Source organism: Rhinatrema bivittatum, unplaced genomic scaffold, assembly GCF_901001135.1.
Source record: "Rhinatrema bivittatum unplaced genomic scaffold, aRhiBiv1.1, whole genome shotgun sequence".
Taxonomy (NCBI): Eukaryota; Metazoa; Chordata; class Amphibia; order Gymnophiona; family Rhinatrematidae; genus Rhinatrema; species Rhinatrema bivittatum.
This window is the reverse complement of record NW_021820707.1, coordinates 133,332-155,716: the sequence shown is the minus strand read 5'-3', so window position 1 is coordinate 155,716 and position 22,385 is coordinate 133,332. Positions and strand designations below refer to the sequence as shown.

The 22,385-nt window shown below is 45.3% G+C and overlaps 1 protein-coding gene across 2 annotated transcripts in view; it reads left to right on the top strand.

Moving 5' to 3' along the window:
- LOC115081983 (putative methyltransferase DDB_G0268948) overlaps nt 1-22,385 on the top strand; it is a 95,181-nt gene that overhangs the window by 32,605 nt on the left and 40,191 nt on the right. For both annotated transcript variants that reach the window (XM_029586224.1, XM_029586223.1), the window contains exons 2-3: nt 5,987-6,040; nt 6,823-6,951. In XM_029586224.1, coding sequence (XP_029442084.1) covers nt 5,987-6,040; nt 6,823-6,951 — 183 coding nt within the window. The remainder of the gene's footprint in view (nt 1-5,986; nt 6,041-6,822; nt 6,952-22,385) is intronic.

Below are 22,385 nucleotides of genomic sequence, written 5' to 3'. Positions count from 1 at the left end.
ACCCCGAGTAGGGGAAATGCGTGCAATGCAAGAAAATGTGTGCAAGGGTGACCCCCAGGAGGGGGAGCCACCGGGAGAGCCACACAGGTGGAAGACCTAGGTTACCTGAGAAATGGGGAAGCCTTGGAGTCTCTGGTAAAGAGGGAGCACATTACCCCGAGGAGCGGGGTGTGCTGTACAATCACGAAGGGAGGCAAGCGCTGCCCCGAGGAGCGGCGAGCGAATGCATAGCGGGATAGTAGGCGCTGTCCTGAGGAGCAGGAGAAGCGTGACAGTCTTAGTTACTAGTGCAGGCAGTAGTCTGCAGAGCGGGGTACGCCAGTATAAGGTTACAGGAGGCAGAGCGTAGAATCAGTGGGCTCCGGGATGGGGTCCACCACATAGGTTTCCACAGTAGAGTGAATGGCGATGGTTCGCAGAGCAGGGAACACCAAATCACTGGAGAGGAGTCCCTGGACTATCCACAAGTAGCAGGGATAGGCAGACAGCGAGGGGGCATAGGGCCCTCCGAAGAGCGAATAGCCAGAGACAGGAACAAGGCCCCTGAGGAGTGGGTTCCCGAGAATTCTCATGCCAGCTATAGCAGGAAGCAGGGATCATGTCTGTAGCAAGAAGAACAGGATTTAGCAAAGAGGGAACTCATTGCCAAGTCAATTTGAACCAGGCCCCGATGGTGCTTTAAGAGTCCAGGGCTAGTGATGTCATCAAGGAGTGACACCCCTGAGGTTCCCGCCCTGGTGTCCTTAAAGGAGGGACCTGTAGCTCACGTGCACGCCTAGTGAGGCCCAGGAGAGACTTGGCGGTCAGCGGCGTCCTTGCCGCCCTGGAGAGGTCTGTAACGAGGGTCAGAAGTGGCTAGCTACAGCCGCGAGTCTTCCCAGAGGAGAGAGGGCAGTGACACATGAAGTAAGTAATAGCGGTTGCAGCCATCTGCGACCGACAGTCATAACATTCTCCTTTTTTCTGAGAAGTTTTTGTTTCTTCAATTTGTTTGTTATGCCATGGGTTTGTTTTTTTGTTTTAATTGTTTTTATCTTTTTAGGATTTATATTGTCAGCAATGGAGGATGTAATTTGAAACAAAGATTTAATAGCATTTGTAGTATTGAATGAATCAATATCACTAATTTTTTTTATCAACCTCTTTTTGTAAATCTTCAGTCAGTAGGTGAATGTTATTGGTTGCATCGATTCGAGGGAAGAATCAGAACTAAAGGTCAAATTTGTGTGAATTAAGAAATGGTCCAACCACGGAACCAGAGTATACTTAGTTGATGAGGCAATAACTTTATCTGAATTTGTAAAGATTAGGTCTAAGGAGTGTCGTCTTTTATGTGTCAGGTCTGTAATCATTAATTCATAACCAACTGCTGTAAGTGCATCTATCAGGGTATGGCAGGTTAATGAAAGTGGTTTAATGTCCATATGTAAGTTAAAATCACCTAGAATTCTTGAGGGTTTGTTCGGATTCAGAGAAGAGACAAAGAATTCAATAATAGGTGACAGATTATGCTCTAACAGACCTGGAGGGAAATTCAGTAGGGATGTGAATCGTTTTAGGACGATTAAAATTATCGTCCGATAATTTTAATATCGTCTTAAACCGTTATGGAACACAATACAATAGAGATTCTAACGATTTATCGTTATAAATCGTTAGAATCGTGAGCCGGCACACTAAAACCCCCTAAAACCCACCCCCGACCCTTTAAATTAAATCCCCCACCCTCCCGAACCCCCCCCAAATGAGTTAAATAACCTGCGGGTCCAGCGGCGGTCCGGAACGGCAGCGGTCCGGAACGGGCTCCTGCTCCTGAATCTTGTTGTCTTCAGCCGGCGCCATTTTCCAAAATGGCGCCGAAAAATGGCGGCGGCCATAGACGAACACGATTGGACGGCAGGAGGTCCTTCCGGACCCCCGCTGGACTTTTGGCAAGTCTCGTGGGGGTCAGGAGGCCCCCCACAAGCTGGCCAAAAGTTCCTGGAGGTCCAGCGGGGGTCAGGGAGCGATTTCCCGCCGCGAATCGTTTTCGTACGGAAAATGGCGCCGGCAGGAGATCGACTGCAGGAGGTTGTTCAGCGAGGCGCCGGAACCCTCGCTGAATGACCTCCTGCAGTCGATCTCCTGCCGGCGCCATTTCCGTACGAAAACGATTCGCGGCGGGAAATCGCTCCCTGACCCCCGCTGGACCTCCAGGAACTTTTGGCCAGCTTGTGGGGGGCCTCCTGACCCCCACGAGACTTGCCAAAAGTCCAGCGGGGGTCCGGAAGGACCTCCTGCCGTCCAATCGTGTTCGTCTATGGCCGCCGCCATTTTTCGGCGCCATTTTGGAAAATGGCGCCGGCTGAAGACAACAAGATTCAGGAGCAGGAGCCCGTTCCGGACTGCTGCCGTTCCGGACCGCCGCTGGACCCGCAGGTTATTTAACTCATTTGGGGGGGGTTCGGGAGGGTGGGGGATTTAATTTAAAGGGTCGGGGGTGGGTTTTAGGGGGTTTTAATGTGCCGGTTTTGCGATTTTTAGATTTTTCACGATATTTTACCCCCCCAAACGGCAACAATACGATTCCCTCCCCCTCCCAGCCGAAATTGATCGTTAAGACGATCAAGGACACGATTCACATCCCTAAAATTCAGTAAACAGACTTGTAATTTCTTTGAATCATACAGTGCAATCTCATATTGTTGTGCTATGCACGAGGGGAATAATTTGAAAGCGAAATCTTTCTTTACTATGAACATAAGTCCAGCACCTCTATGCTGAGGTCTGGGAATTGAAAAAATGTCATAATTTTTATTAGCCATTTGATTTATAAGAACGGTATCCATGCTCTTTAGCCAGGTTTCAGTTATTGCTATGAAGTCCGGCTTACAGTCCAGTAGTAGGTCGGAGATTAATACTGTTTGTTTGGGTTTTTTTTTCGTAAGTGATTGCATATTTATGAGAGAGAAAGATAAACAGTTACTGAGGAAAGTGGTATTGATATCGGTTATATAAATCAGATTATGATTCTGTGCTTTGCTTACTTCCCCATACGAGCGTTGTCTTGTTTCTCGTAGTTCTCTTATCGTAGTTTCCATTGTTTAAACAGACTGAAATTGAAAAATTCAGATTGGTTAACATTTTGCAAGTATGAAGGACTGTCAGAAATCTAACTTCAGGGCTACACAAAGGGGCGTACCCCTTTGTTACGCTTCTTCGATGCTCGGTGCGCGGCGCCTACAACCCTGCACGTGCACTTATGGCCCCCATCCCATGGCATAAAAGGGGCAGGAGGGATGCCCACTCGCCATCTGTCCCGTCAGTCATCTCTTTAAAATGGCTCCAGCCAGCTCTGAGACAGCACTATTTTGTTGTCATGATGGTGCTAGACTCAGGGCCAACCGGTTCCATTTTAAAGAGTTGATAGAGGGCAGAAGGAGAGTGGGAATCTCTACTACTGCTCTTACTGGCCTGGAAACCCACAGGAGGAGTAAATGCAGGGCCAGGGTTGTTTACAGACCCTGCACTGGCACCATTTTTGGGGCAGGGCACAGGGTCCTTTTTTTTTTTGTTTTTGTTTTAATTTTCGTTTGTGTCAGTAAAGGAACTCAAATGAAATAAACATTAAATAAAATAGTCATGGGAAAAACCCCTCTAAAAACAAACAAAAAAAAAAGAATTGGGGGCTGCACATCCCTAATGGACAGCTTAACAGTTTAGCAATAATTGGCCTTGGGAACTGTGCAGTTTTGAACAGATTCAATGGCACCCTTTGTGCATGCTCAATTTCCAATTCTTTGCATATTTAATACTGTGGTTAATAGTACTTAAAAAAAAAAGTTCACATTAGGACCTTCTGAACTTTCTTGTTGAACTTGTATTCAAATATTGCTCTTGTCTGTTCCCACTAGACAAATCTTGCACTTCACACTGGATAAGATCAGTTTTATTTTACTTTGCAGCTGTAATATCAATTGAGTTTACATTTGTATCAACCTGCTTTAAACAGTCTTGAAACTATTTGACCTTTAAAGTCAAATCAGCAAGGTCTTTCTAATTTTCACAGGTAGTTTCCTGAGTTATCTTGATCATTGCTGTCAGGCTGTCAAGTTTGTCAAAAACAGGATCAGGGCTAGAAAGCAGTGAGCACTCCCTTCCTCTGTCATTTTCTCTGGCGTAAGAGGGTAATGTTTCACACGTCTTGTCCCCGAAGCCCCAGCGAATGCTGCCTCGGTCTTATTACCCTTGCCTCCTGACATGATCACAAATATAGTTGAGAAACAACTGAGCAATTTGAAGTAATTAAAAGGTGCTGAATGATGCCTTGCTCTTCTCAGAGTTCTCCAAGAGCTGAGATGTGACCTGTAAAGTTCTTGGTATTTTTGATTAAAGCCCCATCCATGAGATGTGGATGGGCACACTGGATGGGAGGAATGCTCTAGGGATGTGCATTCGTTTTCAACGAATATGCAATCCGCAATGATTTTTCATTTGATTCGTGGGTTCACAAAACGCATGGTGATTCCCCCAAAAATGAAACACAACATATATTAGTTTCATTCTTTTGGTTTGCAGTGCTTTCTTAGTGGCTGTTTGGAATAGGAGAAGGCCATGTGGGAGTATCCATAGCAACAACCAGCCCTTTTCTGTGAGTCATAAGTGACCTCACAGTCCTGTCATAGAGCAGGCGCGGGGAAAGGCGCTAGGTAACCTGGAACTTGCGGAGGGAAGGGTGCTCTGCCGGACGGCTCTGCGTCCCGTGGGGCAGGGAGGAAGTCTGTGCCTGCCTTCCAATTTCCCCACCCTGGGGATGTCGATCCATCCGGGGCACTGGGTGACCCGCCCGCCCTCTTTCTCCCTTTCGGGGATGCTGGCGTTCCCTCAGCTCCCCGGTGGAATGAGAAAAGGAGGAGGCGGACCCACCGATCGAACACGCTTCTCATCTGGAAGCATGTGGCGGTCGCCAGTGCGGGTTCGTCCCGGCGCCGCGGAAACACGAGGATGGCAGACTCCCTCTCTCGCGCCTCGTGCTCGCGGCGGGTGGCGTCGAGGCAAGGTCTTGTGGTGTTCTTGTTACTATCGTGGTTCCTCAGTGTGTTGGTGCTAGTCTTTTTGCTGCTTTGTCCCTTTATCGGGGCCTTGTGGTTTTTTCTGACACTTTCTGCTTGCTATGTTCCCCCTTCATTGTGCTGTAGGATGTTGAAGCTACTTGTCTTGCCACTTTGTCTGTCGTGCTGCCTTCGAGGTTTCATGCATCTGTTATCGGTGCTCTCTTTTGAAGCTGTGGTGCTCCTCTGTTAAAGCACTCTTGCCACTTCTGGTACCCCTTTGCCCCTTTACAGTGCCTTAGGCTATTCATGCCACTTTGGTGCCACTTTGCCTCAGTCTAAGTACCTTGGAGCTCTTTTCTCGTTCTGATGATTGCTCCCCAGAAGTTTCATCAGAATTGATGATAAAACCCCAATTCTGCAGCCAAAAATAGGCTGCAAATACTCCCTCCCCCCCCCCCCAATTGACTTTAATGGCAAGCGAAAAACGAATGTAACTAATGAACGAATTGTTTTTTTTTTCCCCTATGAAACTAATTTGGGTCCCGGCGAAACAAAAAACAAAACACATTTTCCTTCTGCACATCCCTAGTATGCTCTTTATGTTCTCTGTTTCTATGCGTGGTCTTACCTGTAATATTTTGAGGCCATTTAACATTTGCCAAAGTTCATCATTGCAAAGTGATTTTAAAAGATTTTCCTGAATCCCCCTGAAGACCTCTCTAAACAAGTCTTCTCTGAGCTGCATCACAAGATCCTCAGCGAAAGACATGTTAAACACAGTTTAAAAAGAAATAGGAACTGTGTGTATGCAAGTGCTACCTTCACTCAGAAAGGACTGTTGCATATGTGTGCCAAGCTGTGATGACTTATCCTTGCACTTTTCTCTGTATGTAATTGAACTGATGGTCATACATGAGAAAATAATACACTTTTTTTCTTTATTTTCTTTGTAGTATTTATATACTGTCGCTCCAAAGACAATCACAACGGTTTACAAAATAATTGAGGTACTGGCAAATTCTGAATTTAATTCTTCAACTATGCTGCTATCAGCTACTGGGGCAGGTTTAATAGTCTCTATCCCTTTTCCAGGTATGTATAATGTTGCCCGGGAAGCACATATCCTAAAAAGGATAATGAGGGGAGGAGTCATTCTAATAAGGCAAGAAAATATATTCCAGGTTTCAGCACAAAGAACCCTAGTTGCAAGAATCTGGGTAGATGCACGCCATCCCACGACCTTACTTTTGAACTTAAGGCTGCAAACTTTTTATTCTTTAAATCTTCTGGATATCTCATAACAAGAGCATCTTTGCAGAATTCAACCCTTATTAAATATTCTAGCTTTTCTTAAAGATTATTTTTTCATTTTCTTTCTTTAAATCTTAGCAGTCTCCAATCAGGTATTTTCTTCTATTATTGCTTAAGATAATGTTTTTGAATCCATATCTGCATACTATCACTTTTTGACTCAATTTAATTATTGTAAACATTTTCAATGAACTACTGTTTTGGAGGTTCAAGTTTAGTTCAAGTTTTTCTTTTTCTCTTGTAAGCCTGATGCCTGTTCATTGCCTATTTTCATTTTTCATTAGCTGAATATTTATATTTATTTGTAAAGAAAGTTCAATAGTTGATCTATCCAATAGTTTAACATAGATTAGTACATCTGACTTCATATTGCTATAGCTGAACATTCCAGCTAAACTGGTTTTACCTAGATGTGGTCATCACCTCTGTCAGAAAATGCTTTCTTTTGGAACTCAGCAATAGTTTGCAATCCTTTTAGGTGTTAGTGTGGTCCCTGATGGCTGTGCGACTTTTTGAAGGGAATGAGCATGCATCCTTGTATCAGAAGTACAGGCTCCCTCCGCCTGAAGAAGTCCAAAATCTGATTTTCTCTTATTTAGAGAAAAAGGTAAGCAAGAGGTACAGTAGATCCTCCAGCATAAGAGACGTAGGTACTGCAACAGCACTCAAGAGTTAAATGTGTGAAGTCTTAACTGTTAGCTCATGGTATAATCTACTTAGAATAGCTAGGAGTGTGCTTGGAAAAATTTTTTGTTTTGTTTTTCATTTCATTATCCTTATTTTGTTTATTTCATTTGTTTAATGTTTTTATGGGGTTTTTTTACAATGCATGCTATTTTATGAATATTATGTGCTGAAAAGACAGAAATGACAAATATATTTTTGTTAATTTTTTTCTGTTTCAGATGGAAATGATATAAAACATATCCGATATCATTGATGTTTTCATATCATGTTGAGATGTTCGCACATTCCTAATAGTTGATGTTAAATGTGATGATAAAAGCTTTTTTATCTTAAAATTCATCTTGATTTAGGTTTCTGATTAGGAATCCCTGTTGGTTCTGTTCCATGACAGGCTGAGCCAGTCCTGATGTATCACCATTACATTTGTGGACTGCTGATTTCTCTAAGAAAAGCAAGACTTTGAATTCATGAGGGCAAAATTAGCACTGCATCAGCCTGTCTTGAGAAAAATGGAGCCAACCAGAAATGACTTCTATTGTACTTTTACTATAGCTCCTCACCCTAAGCTATATATGAGAGAGGGCAGATTATAAGTATAAAAATAAATGATAAACCCTCAGGCTGGTTACTAATATGCTTTTTTTTATGTTAAAATGTATGCTTAATGCTCCAGTCCCTCTACTCTACAGCTAATACACTCTAGTGTTTGAAATAAGTTTCCTATTGTCTGGTTTTGTTTTAGCATTCATTTTAAGCACTGATGGATTTATATGATAATTTTAGATGTCACAATTAACAGTGGATATTAATATAAAATTTCTTGAGCTGATAGGTTTTTAAATGTCAGTTTTGGGTATTAATTGCTGTTATATTTATGGTTTAATTTCTTTGGGTGCTGTTTTAGGGGCATTTAACTTTTAGTGCCATCTATTAATGCTGGTTTTGTTTGTTTCTTTTAAATTATCCACCATTGAGGCAGTCTATTAAGTTTGAATAAATAAAATAAAATACATTCTATAAGAGCACAGATTATTTAAATATCTGCAGAGCCTCTTATGCAATCTGTGTGTCACTGTGGGTGCCCCATTGTTTTGCATGGAGTTGCAACAGACTGCCTACAGGTATCTGCAGCGTTTTAGAAGCATGCATTGTACAAATAATCCAGAACCCCTCTAGCTAGCAGCTGAGAAATGAATTTGTTTAGAAAGAAAAGATCCCCAGATTGTCAGCAAGGTGTATCATTGTTGCACTCACCAGCCTCATTGTGCGCCCCGTCGTGGTTCCACCGGCCTCGCTGCCTCCCGGGTCTTCTCCAACACACTGTCTGCCGACTCTCCTCTGCGCTGGGCATCCTCCGGTGTGCTAATGCCGAGCTTGGCCTCAGAAGGCTGGCCCCTTCCTTGCGCGTGTGGCTGCCCCACCTCTTAAAGGGCCAGCGGTAGGAACTTCCGGGACCTCCCCTTGATGACATCATTGGCTCCGACCTATTTAGGCCTGCTTCTTCGATCCTCCTATGACTTGGCATCTAGTCTGCTTCACTTTGGTGGGGTCTTCTGTGCTGCTTTGGTGCCTTCCGAGTCCTGTTCCTGCTCCCATTCTTTGGTTCCTGTGGACAGATATTTTGGCTTCTGACCTCGGACTGGCTTTCGGTGACTCTTCTGGCTTCAACATTGGACTGGCTATCGGCGATTCTCTGGCTTCTGATCCTGGACTGATATTGGATGATTTTCCTGGCTGCTACCACAGTCTTCATAGGGACCCACCTAAGACCAGCCGGCCCCCGCACCCAAAGGCTCAACCCGTGGGGAAAGGGGTTGGTATTGCGAAGGTCCAGCCGGCCCTTGCACTAGCTTGGCCTCTCCTCCTGACAGTGGGGACCTGCGGGGGTTCGCCCTCTCAGGTTGCGCTAACGCTACCTCGGGCAAGGGGTCCACATTCTCGTTCGTCACCTCAACAATCATCCAAATAATTCTAATGTACCTTGAATTCATTAACACTTCAGAAATATATGCGATGAACTTACTATGACCAGATAATTCAGCAAATACCAAACTAAGACATCTGAATCTGCTGTCCATGTTTATGTCTATCTTGCCTTTCCCAATAAAAGGTTAAACTAAAATGGTGCATGACCAGTGGTAGGCAAACTCTGGTACTATTTCCCTGACTGCAGTACAGTTACTATGGTATTTCAGAATGTGTGCCACTCTTGATGACTCATCATAAAAACATAGAAACATGATGGCAGAAAAATACTGTCCATACCAACTATTCAGCTTTACAATCCTTGCCAGTTCCTCAAAGATCCCTTTTGTTTATTCCATGTACAGCATGGTGCATAAGCATGTGCTGCCTCCAAGAAATACTAGCTGCCTAGTCCTGAAACTGGAGCATATCAGCTCGCTATCCATCTTCAGAGTAATATAACTAACGGGCCAATATACAAAAGCATATTAATGGTAACACAAGTGTTATAGTTGAACACCTATATTGCCTATCACAAGACTCTAACGCACCTTAACATGCATAAACTCGCTTGCCTTAGATTTAACACAAAATCTATACTAATGCAAAATAGCTCATCGCCTGTTAACTTAGTAAAAAAGGATGTGAAAATGGAATGTAGATGCGCATCTGCATTAATGCACATACTTTCTTACCTGTAGTAGCACTTGACTCATTTGTATCTCATTAATGCACATACTTTGCCACTTATAGTAGCACATGGCTCATTAGCATCAGTAGTTAATTTACACATTAATTGGCTAATGCCCTGGCCAAGGGTTAACTGTTTAACTCGCTCCCACCCACCCCTAGGCTTTTTTTTCTGATATAGTATGCCTAAATCATAATTGGCAACAAGATTATTTAGTAAATTGGTATTTCCTTAGGTGTTATCCATCAAATAAATGTACCAAAATGAGGACTATCCAATGTAACTATTGTGGAGCCTTTATTCTGAGGGAAATCATATGGAAACTTAGGGCTTGCCCCATTTGTTCAGAACTCTCTTCCTTGAAAAAGGAGCTGGCTTAAGTTAAAGCTGAATTAGCTGCAATGAATAAAGTTTCACCCACTTTACATTATTCAGGAATTAATTCCCCATTATCACAGAAAAACCAAAACTCAAAGAAAAAATGTATTCACAGTGGGCTCAGGTAGGATAAGACCTGTGACACACAAACACCCGTTATTGACAGCCATGCAGCCCACAAGTCTAACCCCCCACTCACAGAGGGGTAGATTTTCAGACGAGCGCGAATAGCCTACTTTTGTTTGCGCTCCAGGTGCAAACAAAAGTACGCTGGATTTTAGTAGATACGCGCGTAGTCGCGCGTATCGGCTAAAATCCTGGATCGGCGCGCGCAATGCTATCGATTTCGTATAGCCTGTGCGCGCCGAGCCGCGCAGCCTACCCCGTTCCCTCCTAGGCCGCTCCGAAATCGGAGCGGCCTAGAAGGGAACTTTCCTTTGCCCTCCCCTCACCTTCCCCTCCCTTCCCCTACCTAACCCACCCGCCCGGCCCTGTCTAAACCCCCATCCTACCTTTGTCGGGGGATTTACGCCTCCCAGAGGGAGGCGTAAATCTCCGCGCGCGAGCGGGACTCCTGCGCGCCGGGCCGCGACCTGGGGGCGGGTACGGAGGGCGCGGCCACGCCCCCGGACCGCCCCGGGCCGTAGCCACGCTGCCGACACGCCCCCGCAACGCCGCGCGCTCCGGCCCCGCCCCCAACACGCCTCCCGACACGCCCACTCCGAAAACCCCGGGACTTACGCGAGTCCCGGGGTTCTGCGCGCGCCGGGAGGCCTATGTAAAATAGGCTTCCCGGCGCGCAGGGCCCTGCTCGCGTAAATCCGCCCGGTTTTGGGCGGATTTACGCGAGCAGGGCTCTGAAAATCCACCCCATAGGGCATTAAGGAACTCAAACAGGATTACAGAGGGCTCTGGTAGAATTGGACCCGTGATGCGCAGACACATGCTGTTTCAAGTGACACAAGTACATAAAGCCTTCTCTGTATTTAATGCTGAAGAAAGATATTGAAGTGTTATCTGAAAAGAGAAGAAACCCAATACATACAGAAATTCCATAATACAATCAGTAACCAAAGGAAAAAGCTCATTATGCTGGGTGACTCTGTCATCAGAGGCACTAATCTGGGAACTCTCAGCGAGAGAAACACTACAGTTAAAAGCCTCCCAGGATCATCAGCCAGCAGAAATGCTATTCAAACAGTCAGTGACAGTAGGACATTAGAATGTCACCCCCCAAATACAAATAGAAATGCAATAAAAAAGGGCAAATTGGATAACAAAAGTCAGCTAAATAAGTCACAGAGAGAGTCCAAGAAAAGCATTAACCTATACCAGAATCCCAGACCTGCAAGCCCTAATGGTGGAGGTGGACTTGGACATTGTTGCTGTCACGGAGATGTGGTTCACGGATTCACATGATTGGGATACTACCATACCGGGATATAATTTATTAAGAGAGGACAGAAGATTGGGGGGGGGGGGGGGGTGGATTCACGTGATGCGGTGAGCAGGACAGGACGTGTTCTGAAGGGCTCCGGGTGCCGTGCTCCAACTTTTACTATTTTGACCATCAAGCCTGCCTCCTTTTACTACAGCAAGGGCGGGGAACTGTAGGTACATGTCCATAACAACTTATGAACCTCTCACCCTCTGGAATGCCAATTAGGTCCAGGAAAAAGAAAACCAAAAACGGCGGATCCCAAGATGGCAGTGACCCCAGAACTCAGTGGCACTATGGATCTGTCTCCCGCTATGTCAGAACACCTAAAGACTATATTAATGGAGGCCCTAGATGTAAAGTTGGCGACCATCTCCACCCAGCTGACTGAGGTACACTCTGCCCTCTCTGACTTAAATCAATGCTTTGAAACGCTCGAGAGGAGGGTCAGGCTCCTGGAAGACAAACAGTCTAGGCCTCACCACCAAGATACAGGTGCTGGAAAAACGTGTGGAAGAACAATCCATCAAGCTCGACGATTTAGAAAACAGGATACACAGATCTAATATTCATCTGCTAGGGCTGCCTGAAACGCTGTCTGAGCGCAATCTGGGGGCTTTCTTAGAGCTGGTTACCCGACGCATTGCACCTCCCGGAGCTCATCTTGGTTCTTAAGATTGAACGGGTGCACAGGTTTGGCCAGAAAAAAGATGGGGATACATGGCCACGCCTGGTTATAGCCAAAGTCTTAAATTTCACCCACAAACAAGAGATCCTGCAGGCCTTTCGCAAGAATCCAGATTTAGCCTATGAGACGCATCACATACACATCTTTCAAGATTACTCTGCAAAGGTCTATTTGTTGCAGAGGGGGTTCTCTTCTATCTGCTCAGCATTCTACAATAAGCAGATGCGATTTACCTTACAGTTCCCAGCTCGCCTCAAAGTATGGCACGGGGATCAGACCCGGTTTTTTGATACCCCCGACGAAGCTCAGAAATGTATTTCTATGGTCCTGCGCTGAGGTAGGAAGGACTACACATCCAGCTTTCCTATGGGCCATTAGTGCCCTAGTTGGTATCGGGCCTGTTATGGTTTATGTTGAGCTGTGCACTGGGGTGATCGAGCAGTTGCTTTTTTTTTTTTTTTGGAGCCAGTCACTCGCCTGTATGACTGTGGGACTCATGGCTTTGTATGGGCTTTCTAGTTGATCTATCTGGAATTATCTCATCTTACCTCCCCTTTGGATGAGGATTATAAACTTTATTTATTTATTTTTTTGGTTACTGTAAGCGGCTATTATTCGTCCCTGAGGGGTGAACTGGTCTAAGATGGTGACAACACCTTAATGATGCACAATTATCGGAGTTGTTCATGAGATCTTTCTTGCCAGCACAGTAAAGGATTGAATGAATGGAGGATTACGCCAAATTCAATTTCATTACATGGAAGATTGAGCGACTTTTGACTGTGACTTTCTGCTTGATGGCCCTCAGGCTCAGATGCACGTTTCCTTTTCACCCTTGGTCTTTCCCGGGACTTGGACTCTGATAGGAGGAAATATATGGGAGTGCGGTACCCGCCCGCATCTGAACGTGATCTCGACCCTAACTGAGGGGCATGGATTGGTTTGATTTACTGTGGAAAGGGGGGGGGTGGGAGGGAGGGGTGAAGGGATATGGGATGTAGGGGAGGGAAGGGGGGGGATGGAATCAGAATGCTCGATAGGGAAGGGGGAGGGACCGGGTGTCAGGTTACACAACAGAGCAAGATGGGAACAAGGAGCGGTGTTCATTACCAGGGGAATTCGGTCAGAGCTGCAGACGCACTGGGTTGGCTGTATGCCTTAGGGGTAGCAGCTCCACTCAGAACAAACGTGGACATGCGGTGGGGCTTTAGGAGAGGTGGTTTTGAGTCTCATGCCTATGTGGATTGGGTCTCTAGGCGAATGGTAGTATCGAGACCTATACTTGCCGAGATCCCAACCTTTAACTCTCTCACAATGGGAGATAAGACCAGAACTATCTCCTGGAACATAAACAGCTTGGGATCTCCTGTTAAGAGATATAAAGTCTTTCAGCATCTAAAAAGACTGGCGCCCACAGTTGCTTGCCTACAGGAGACACATCTTTCAGATATTGAATGTCAGAAACTGACAAGAAACTGGGTGGAAGCGTGCCATTACACTCCGGCTAAAGGGAAGAAGGGAGGGGTGGCGATCTTAGTACACAAAGCGGCCTCCTTCCGAGTCTTTAATACTGTCCAAGACGCGGACAGTAGAATGGTCATGGTAGTAGGTAATCTAAATGGCAGAGATGTTACAATTTGCTGTTTATATGCACCTAACACACATTTGCAGGCATTTTATACTTATGTGCGTAGCCAGTTGGTGTCGCACACCCACGGATATGTGATCGTTGCTGGGGACTTTAATTTTACGTCTGACCTGCGGATTGACAAGACTCCCCCTGGCCAATGCAATCCAAGCTGGGAGGGGAAGGGGGTACCCTTTCTATGTTTGGAGTTCTCCCTGATTGACTCATGGCGTATGTTGCATCTGACGGAGAAAGATTATACCCATAAGTCCCGAGCGCATGTGATGTCGAATTGATTGTATTTTGGCACCCAGAGATGGCTTTCATGCCCTAACCAAGGCAGTCATTGGCCTCCAAGTTATATCCGACCATGCACCTATATGGGTGGAGCTACAATTTCAGGTGCAGGAACCCTGCGAGAGATTCTTGCGCTTCCCAGGTCATCTTCGTGCAGACCCTGAATTCCTTAGCTTTCTCCGTAAATGCTGGGATGAATATGCTATGCATAATCACCTGCATACCTCCAATCCCCAATTATACTGGGAAATGGCCAAAGTGGTGATGTGGGGAGAAGTTATATCCTTTGTGACCTCCCGTAACCGCAGGCTTAATAGTCTGATTCTTAGCCTGGAGGCACACCTACGTACCCTTAAGGGGAACCTGGTAGCTCATCTCAATCACAAGACACAGACTGAGTACCTGAGTACTCTGCAGGATCTCAACTGCCTACTTGATCAGAGAGCCCAAAGGTCCTTTCAAGCTACGAAGAAGAATTTTTTCCGATTATGGCAATAAGGCAGGCAACCATCTGCCAACCTGGTTCAGGCACATAGGAGTAAAACTTTCATTCTGTCTATGACTATGACACAGGGCCAAAGGGTGAGTTCCCATAAGGACATATGTGAGATTTTCTGTATTTTTTTATGAACAGCTATATACGGATGATGTCCCTGGGGGAACCAAAGAGGAGGAGAAGTTCTTTGAGGGCCTACCTATACCAACTCTTTCTGATACTCACCTCTCCTTTCTGAATCGTCCCCTACATCCTCTAGAAGTTTCTACTGCTATCTCTACCAGTACAACTGGCAAAGCCCCAGGGCCCGATAGCTTTTCTTTTGACTTCTACAAGATCTTAAAGGATCAATTGACCGGTCCTTTGACTTCTTTCTTTGAAGAGGCGGTCCACACATGACAACTCTCTGCACATTTTAACATGGCCTACATTACAGTGCTCTCTAAGCCAGGGAAAGACCCTTTACATCCAGCATCATTCAGGCCCATTTCCCTGTTAAATTGCAACCTTAAACGTCTAGCAAAAATTTTAGCAAATAGGCTGGGTATGGTCCTCCCACAGCTTATCTCCGAACACCAGGTTGGGTTTGTGAAGAATAAACCTGTATGCACTCATATTATTAAACTCTTAATGGTAATGTCAGCTTCCCTCCATACCAAGTCATAGGCACTAGCGATCGGCTTTGACTTCGAGAAGGCCTTCGACCATGTGTCATGGCCCTACCTTTTCTCAGTTTTGCAACGTTACGGGATCAAAGGCAATATGTTGACCTATATATCGTTGCTGTATACCGCCCCTGTTTCCCATATAGTGGCTAATGGCTTTAAATCAGAAGTGGTTCACATAGGCAGGGGGGTTCGACAGGGCTCCCCACTTTCCCCATTGTTATATATTGGCTATTGACCCACTACTCAGCAAAATAGCTCAAACAGAAATTAAAGGATTTGGAGAGGGCCCTCATGAGTTCAAAATCGCAGCATTCGCGGGCGATTATTTTGATCTTTCTCACCAACCCGAAACAGTCCTTAGATCAACTGCTAGGGATCCAGGCTGAATATGGCAAATTTGCGGGCCTCCATATCAATCAGGACAAATCTAAAGCATTAGATGTGGGAGGCTGGGTAAAAGGAGTATGGAAGGGGCCCTTTCCTCTTAAATGGGTAGAGTCTACCATGAAATATCTAGGTATCAAAATCCCTAGCACATTGACGGATCTACACAGGGTTAATATCAGACCACTGCTGAACTCCACAGCCCATCTCCTAATGAAATGGAGGGGACTACCATTGTCCATCTCTGGCAGGATCCAGCTCTTCAAAATGATGATCCTGCCAAAATGGCTATATGTGCTACAAATGACCCCACTGTGGCTTACAAATAAAGATCACCGGGAGATTAGTTCCTTACTTTGCAACTTCCTCTGGAATGGTCGAAAGGCACGTATAGCCCTAAAGGTTCTGATGGAACCGGGGACCAAAGGGGTTCTGAACTGCCCGAATATATGCACCTACACCCTGGTATGCCTCCTGAGACGTATTAGGGACATGTTTGGTGGGTTCCTCTTATTTCACCCCATAAACTAGCTTGAAGGCTTGGATGGGGATGCCCTCATTTAACCCGGTAGTCCAAGCCCCAGGGGGAACACTGGCGGTGGGAGTGCACACCCAGCCCTTAATTCAGGCTCGTTGTAAAGCCTGGGCCTACCTGTGTAGAAAGTCTGTCCCACCCAATTTATCGGCGCTCCTTAGTATATGTGACCATCAGTTCTTCCCCCCCCCCCCCCCCCCCAGCTTCTTCTATCTCGCTATTTCATAATTGGAGGGACAAGGGACTGATTATGGTCTACCAGTGCTTTTCCAAAGCTACAGGGCAGATGCTCACTTTCCCGGAGTTAAAACGAGCATACATGCTCCATGCATCCGATCACTTTTCGTACCTACAACTACGACACTTTCTCAGGAAACACGATAAAACGCTCTTTCCTACCCTACAATTCTGGGTCCTATACCACATAGTGATGGCCGCTATCTCACAGAAACCCACCATTGCTGCCTATCGTAGGGCCCTGCAAACCTCCCTGGCACTTGATGCGGTAGCCGATCTTTTTGCCACCTGGAAGCAATGGCTGGTGTTTACGCTGTCCAGGCAGAATCTCTTGCAGTGTTTCCAGGACATCCCCGAATGGTTGGAAAGCATCCTGTACTGGAAAATACAGTAAGTTTTTGAGGCAATTCTACATGACTCCAGATAAAGTGTTTAAAGCCCATGTGATTGACTCCCCGACATGTACTAAATGTGGGACAGCCACTGCTTCCCACATAGTTTTTGGACCTGTCTGAGGATTCAGTTCATGTGGCAGCAGATTATAAAATTGAGCAGTCATATGTTAGCCGTCGCCTTGCCAGCTGATCCCATGCTCTGGCTTTTTGGCGTTAGCCCCCTTGGCTTAAAGGGGGTAGACATATATGGCATACAATTTATCCAAAAGGTGAGCCTAATGGGAAAGAGAGCAATTCTTGCTTGTTGGATCTTGACAGAAGTCCCACACCCAGATCATTGATTTAGGCTCCTTACCAAACTCTATTCCTTGGAATACCTGAGTATGAGGATGACATCGGTTAAGCGGCGGACTGAATATGACAAAGTCTGGAAACCCCTAGATAACTACCTAAAACCCACGACATAATCGACTGACACCTAAGTGTATGATGACACTTATCTGCTTTTCTGATTTTGATTATATAGCTCCCAGCTCTGGCTTTAAGAGGCTGCTAACACATTTATTTATTTATTTATAGCTTTGTTATACCGGCATTAGTGTGCAGATATCATACCGGTTTACATTATAATGGCACAGCTTGGAAACAAAGTACAATGAACAGGGCGGGGTGGGAGCAATAACGTGCAGATTGCACGAGAGAAAAGCAGAGCAGGAGGAAGTATAGTGTAACTCAAAAAATGTAATAAGTTGAACAAGAGGGCAGAAAGGTAATTATATATAAGGTACAAATTGTATTATATACAAAGAAGCGGCAATAAACACAGTTCAGGTATCAAGCAAGATTCATGTATAGAGGGAGGTCTGAGATCCAAATAGCCATTGGGTTGTATAGGAGTAGTGTGTAAGGGGGAGGGTATGGGAGGGCAAAACGGAAGGATCTAGTCAGGGTAGGCTCGTCGAAAGAGCCAAGTCTTTAGTTTCTATCTGAATTTGGCGTAGCATGGTTCAAGTCTGAGCAGAGTAGGAAGGGAGTTCCATTGCCTGGGACCCGCAACTGAGGATAGCATGGTCCCTTGTGGAGGAGAGGTGGGCTTTTTTGATGGAGGGTACTATGAGGGTTCCTCTGACGGCCCTGGTGGGTCGATCAGAGTGTGTGAACTGGAAAGGTTCATCTAGCCAGTTGGAGTCATGACAGATGGATTTTTGAATTATTGAGAGGGTTTTAAAGATGATGCGTGATGAGATGGGGAGCCAATGTAGGTTTTTGAATATAGGAGTAATGTGGTCAGATTTCCGTGTGTTTGTAATGACCCTGGCTAAAGCATTTTGGAACATTTGTAAGGGTTTAATAGTGGAGGAAGGGAGGCCAAGCAGGAGGGAGTTAAAGTAATCGAGCTGGAGGATAGGGTGGCCTGGATGACATCCTCTAGACTTCCCCTCCTCTAGATGTTCTGCACATCCTCTAGACTTTATGAATCCACAGTGTTTATCCCACGCCCCTTTGAAATCCTTCACAGTTTTGGTCTTCACCACTTCCTCCGGAAGGGCGTTCCAGGCACCCACCACCCTTTCCGTAAAGAAATACTTCCTGACATTGGTTCTAAGTCTTTCTCCCAGGAGTTTTAAATCGTGACCCCCTGGTTCTGCTGATTTTTTTTCCCAACGGAAAAGTTTTGTCGTTGACTTTGGCTCATTAAAACCTTTCAAGTATCTGAAAGTCTGTATCATATCACCCCTGCTCCTCCTTTCCTCCAGGGTATACATATTTAGACTCTTCAATCTCTCCTCATAAGTCATTTGATGAAGACCATCCACCTTTTTGGTCACCCTTCTCTGGACCGCCTCCATCCTGTCTCTGTCCCTTCGGAGATACAGTCTCCAGAACTGAGCACAGTACTCCAGGTGAGGCCTCACAAAAGGACCTGTACAAGAGGATAATCACTTCCCTTTTCTTACTCGATATTCCTCTCTCTATGCAGCCCAGCATTCTTCTGGCTTTAGCTATCGCCTTGTCACATAGTGTCTAATGATCTGAAGACGACGAAACAATCACCCCAAGGTCTCTCTCCTGCTCCGTACACATCAGCCCTTCATCCCCCATCGAATACATTTCTTTTGGATTTCCACACCCCATATGCATGACTGTGCACTTCTTGGCATTGAATCTCAGCTGCCATATCTTGACCAGTCTTCTAGCTTCCTTAAATCCCATCTCATTCTCTCCACTCCTTCCGGCATGTCCACTCTGTTGCAGATCTTAGTATCATCCGCAAATAGACAAACCTTATCTTCTATCCTGTCCGCGATGTCGCTCAAAGATATTGAACAGGACCGGTCCCAACACCGATCCTTGCGGCACTCCGCTCATCACTGCTCTCTCTTCAGAGTAAGTTCCATTTACCATCACACATTGTCTTCTGTCCTTCAACCAGTTTGCTATCCAGGCCACCACCTTGGCACTCACTCCCAAATCATGATAGTGTAGGAGGGGTCTGAGATTTTTTAGAACGTTAAGCTTAAAGCCTTCTTTGAAGATCGAACTTATGTATTTTTTTAGGTTTAGCTGTTGGTCAATGATGACTCCCAAATCTAGTTGGGACAAGAGGTCTTTGAAGGCTGGGTCATTGGCAATCAATGGGTTGAGGGGTAGGTGTTGGGATATGAGGAGGAGTTCCGTTTTGGATGTGTTTAACACATGGGGGGGAGGATGGGAGGGGAAATGGTTGTTAGTGTTATTGCTTTGTTTTTCGTTGCTTTGACATGTTGCTCGACTGAGATGGGTATTACGCACATATCAATGGTTGTCATTTACTCTGGATAGACTGATTGACATGTATTATATCTATGTGACGACTAGCAGATATGCATTCAATGTCATGGTTTCTATGTTGTATTGACAGTTTCACCTTTGCGTGTATAGTTGGTATGCAAAATTAAATAAACATATATTACAAAAAAAAAGAGAGAGGACAGAAAAGGGGGAGGAGTGGCTCTTTATGTCAAAAACAATATTCAAGCATCCGAGCTGCAAGGAAGGTGGGGTAAAGAAGAAGCTTTATGGTCCGGCCAAAAAAGGATGGGGCATCTATTTTTATTGGCGTGGTTTATAGGCCTCCAGATCAAATGGAATTACTGGACAGAGATCTGATTGAAGACATCCAAAAGACGAGCAAGAAGGGAGAAGTGGTGATTTTTGGAGATTTTAATCTACCGGTTGTAAACTGAAGAATCCCTTCTGCAGAATCTAACAGTAGTAGAGAGATAGTGGATGCCCTGCAAGTGGCTCTGTTCAAACAAATGGTAATGGAGCCTATGAGGGAGGGAGCTATACTTGATTTAGTGCTCACTAATGGAGATAATGTCTCTAATGTCCAGGTGGGAGCCCACCTCAGCACCAGTGATCATCAAACAGTATGGTTTTATATCACTAATACGATACGGAGAAGTCTCACAAAGACCAGGGTTTTGTGTTTCAAAAACACAGACTTTGCTGAAATGGGGAAGTACCTGGAGGAAGAACTAAAAGGCTGGAAGAAAACAGATGTGCAACAGTGGGCCAAACTAAAAGGAGCAATTACTGAAGTAACTAATATATATTAGGTTTCATTCTTTTTTTGCTTTTCTTTACTTTTCTATGTGGTTCACAAAGGAGGTGGCTGATAAAATAAAAGATAAAAGAACAGCATTTAAGAAATATAAAAGATCCCAAAGGGAGGATCACAAGGAAGAATATCTGGTAAAACTGAGAGAGACGAAGAAAGTAATCAAGAAAGCGAAAAGTCAAGCGGAAGAAAGGATTGCCAAAGAGGTAAAGCGAGGAGACAAAACATCTTTCAGACACATCAGTGAAAGGAGAAAAGTCCAAAGTGGTAACGTGAAATTGAAAGGTGAAAAGGATCAATGGGTGGAGACAGATGAAGAAATGGCAGAAATATTAAACGAATACGTCAGTTCGGGTGTTCACTAAAGAAGACCCCGGAGAAGGACCATTGCTAGTCAACAAGAAACTGGAGGGGAGTGGAATGGATGAAACTCCGTTTACGGAAGAGAACGTATGGGAAGAGCTAGGAAAACTGAAAGTGGACGACAAAGCCATGGGGCCTGATGAGGTTCATCCCAGGTTACTGAGGGAGCTCAGAGATGTGCTGGCGGCTCCGGTGCATGACCTGTTCAACAGATCCCTGGAAATGGGAGTGGTGCCGAGTGATTGGAGAAGAGCAGCGGTGGTCCCTCTTCACAAGAGTGGGAGCAGAGAGGAGGCTGGAAGCTACAGGCCGGTTAGCCTCACCTCGGTGGTGGGAAAAGTATTGGCGTCACAGCTGAAGGAAAGAATAGTGAACTATCTACAAGCAGCAGAATTGCTGCTTGTAGATAGCATGGTTTCACCAAGGGAAGGTCCTATCAGACAAATCTGATAGACTTTTTTGATTGGGTGACTAAGGAATTGGATCGAGGAAGAGCACTTGATGTCATCTGCTTGGATTTTAGCAGAGCTTTTGATATGGTCCAGCACAGGAAGCTTGTGAATAAAACAAGAAGTTTGGGAGTGAGTGCCAAGGTGGTGGCCTGGATAGCAAACTGGTTGAAGGACAGAAGACAATGTGTGATGGTAAATGAAACTTACTCTGAAGAGAGAGCAGTGATGAGCGGAGTGCCGCAAGGGTCGGTGTTGGGACCGGTCCTGTTCAATATCTTTGAGCGACATCGCGGACAGGATAGAAGATAAGGTTTGTCTATTTGCGGATGATACTAAGATCTGCAACAGAGTGGACATGCCGGAAGGAGTGGAGAGAATGAGATGGGATTTAAGGAAGCTAGAAGGCTGGTCAAGATATGGCAGCTGAGATTCAATGCCAAGAAGTGCACAGTCATGCATATGGGGTGTGGAAATCCAAAAGAAATGTATTTGATGGGGGATGAAGGGCTGATGTGCACGGAGCAGGAGAGAGACCTTGGGGTGATTGTTTCGTCGTCTTCAGATCATTAGACACTATGTGACAAGGCGATAGCTAAAGCCAGAAGAATGCTGGGTTGCATAGAGAGAGGAATATCGAGTAAGAAAAGGGAAGTGATTATCCCCTTGTACAGGTCCTTTTGTGAGGCCTCACCTGGAGTACTGTGCTCAGTTCTGGAGACCGTATCTCCGAAGGGACAGAGACAGGATGGAGGCGGTCCAGAGAAGGGTGACCAAAAAGGTGGATGGTCTTCATCGAATGACTTATGAGGAGAGATTGAAGAGTCTAAATATGTATACCCTGGAGGAAAGGAGGAGCAGGGGTGATATGATACAGACTTTCAGATACTTGAAAGGTTTTAATGAGCCAAAGTCAACGACAAAACTTTTCCGTTGGGAAAAAAAATCAGCAGAACCAGGGGTCACGATTTAAAACTCCTGGGAGAAAGACTTAGAACCAATGTCAGGAAGTATTTCTTCACGGAAAGGGTGGTGGGTGCCTGGAACGCCCTTCCGGAGGAAGTGGTGAAGACCAAAACTGTGAAGGATTTCAAAGGGGCGTGGGATAAACACTGTGGATTCATAAAGTCTAGAGGATG